This window comes from Mus caroli, unplaced genomic scaffold, assembly GCF_900094665.2.
Source record: "Mus caroli unplaced genomic scaffold, CAROLI_EIJ_v1.1 scaffold_19898_1, whole genome shotgun sequence".
NCBI classification, from domain to species: domain Eukaryota; kingdom Metazoa; phylum Chordata; class Mammalia; order Rodentia; family Muridae; genus Mus; species Mus caroli.
The window spans coordinates 7,569-9,577 of record NW_018389178.1 but is presented as its reverse complement, the minus strand read 5'-3'; the positions used below and the strand labels follow the sequence as shown (position 1 = coordinate 9,577).

At 33.8% G+C, this 2,009-nt stretch overlaps 1 protein-coding gene across 1 annotated transcript in view; it reads left to right on the top strand.

Moving 5' to 3' along the window:
• Positions 1-1,466, top strand: part of LOC110287984 (zinc finger protein 239-like) — a 3,725-nt gene extending 2,259 nt beyond the window's left edge. Inside the window, exon 3 of the mRNA XM_021154454.2 lies at positions 1-1,466. This exon is cut by the window's left edge and continues 11 nt beyond it. Within this exon, the coding sequence (XP_021010113.1) occupies positions 1-532 (532 nt within the window). The 3' untranslated portion in view covers positions 533-1,466.
• Positions 1,467-2,009: the final 543 nt, after the last annotated feature.

Here is a 2,009-nt window from a genome sequence, read left to right as displayed (position 1 = left end):
TCATACAGGAGAGAAACCTTACAAATGCAGTGAATGTGACAAATGCTTTACTAGAAAAGGCAGTCTGAGAATTCATCAGAGAATTCATACAGGAGAGAAACCTTACAAATGTAGTGAATGTGAAAAATGCTTTACCCAAAAATACCATCTTAATATTCATCAGAGAATTCATACAGGAGAGAAACCTTACAAATGCAGTGAATGTGACAAATGCTTTACTGAAAAAGGCAATCTGAGAATTCATCAGAGAATTCATACAGGAGAGAAACTTTACAAATGCAGTGAATGTGACAAATGCTTTATTACAAAAGGCAATCTGAGAATTCATCAGAGAATTCATACAGGAGAGAAACCTTACAAATGCAGTGAATGTGACAAATGCTTTACTTTCCAAGTCAGTCTGAGAATTCATCAGAGAATTCATACAGGAGAGAAACCTTACAAATGTAGTGAATGTGACAAAGGCTTTACTGAAAAAGGCTGTCTGAGAATTCATCAGAGAATTCATACAGGTGAGATACCTTACAAATAGTTTGCATGTGACAAATACAGTACTCACAATGTTAGTCTGAGAAATCATCAGTTATTTCATACAGTAGAGAATATTTATAAATGAAGTGAATGAGACAATCCTTTACCAAGATATATCATCTTAAAATTCATTAGAGAATACTTACAGAAGAGAAACTTTTCAATTATATTGTAGGTATGAATCCTTTACTCTTGGCCTATTTCCTAGAATATTAACAGTGAATACTTACAGGCTAGAAACTTAACTCATGCATTGTATGAAGAAATATCTTTGAGTTCATTTCAGGTCAAAGAGAATATCTAAGAACTTTTTAGGGGAAAGTATTTCTGTTCGGGGGAAAAAGTGGTCTGTGGTTTTATTCACGGTGTATTCTTGACAACACTTGAGGCCCCACAATAGAGAATTAGTATTATTATGAAAATCTGGTGAAAACTTTCATGCAATGTTTAAATCTTAAATAATGTCAACTATTTATCTTGAAGAAACTCTGAAAATGTGAAAATATAGAAAGCTTTTCATGACACCTTTTTACTTGTTCACCCTTGAATGTTACAACATGAAGACAAGTTAGGAAGTCAGAAAATTGTATTGTGTAACACATTGAGACAAAAATAATCCATTTCAAAAGGAAACTATTTAAGTTCTTTAATGCAATTCTCAAAATATCTAATAAAACTGGTAAGATTCTGTATATTTAATTCAAATGAGTCAATTGAGAAAAATTATACTTAAAAGAATACCTGGCAAACTGAGCCACCCAGACAGCATATTCTTTATCCTATAAATATGCTTGCAGATGTGAAGTGTGCTTCGAGTATCCAGTAATTATAATTCTTCTCAAATGCTTGTTTCACATTAATAGGATAACAAGTGACTCTGAGTCTCTTGTGATCTGGTCAACAACTCCTTTNCTATTGTCCTGTAACTAACTCCAATAAAGATGAAATATTCAACATGTTTGCTTTGCTTGTTTTCAATTTGCACTTGGGATACTCAGATGAATATATGTNGCATCTTCCCAGGAAATGCCCCACATAAAACATATGCAGAAGTCATGAATATTTTTGCAAACCTGTATCATAAAGTTAATAGTAGTGATTTTCAAATGGTGGATAAAAATCCCATTGGGATATAATGACCCTGTCACAGTGGTTGCTTAAAAGTATAGGAAAACACATATTTCCAATTGTCTTAAAACTGAGAAATCATTCATTGAACTGCAGGGTCGTCTGCCCACCTAAGAATAATTTGAATTCAATGTCAGTGTTTAGCATTTAAAAAGTTAGAAACACTGTTTTACATATGGTGATTTGTGTTAACTAAAATAGGTAAGATTCAGTTCAATGTTCCAGGCAAGTATTACTAGGTTAAGATAAAAAGAAACAAGCCTGGCGTGGTGGCACACGCCTTTAATCCCAGCACTCGGGAGACAGAGGCAGGCGGATTCCTGAGTTTGAGGCCAGCCTGGTCTACAAAG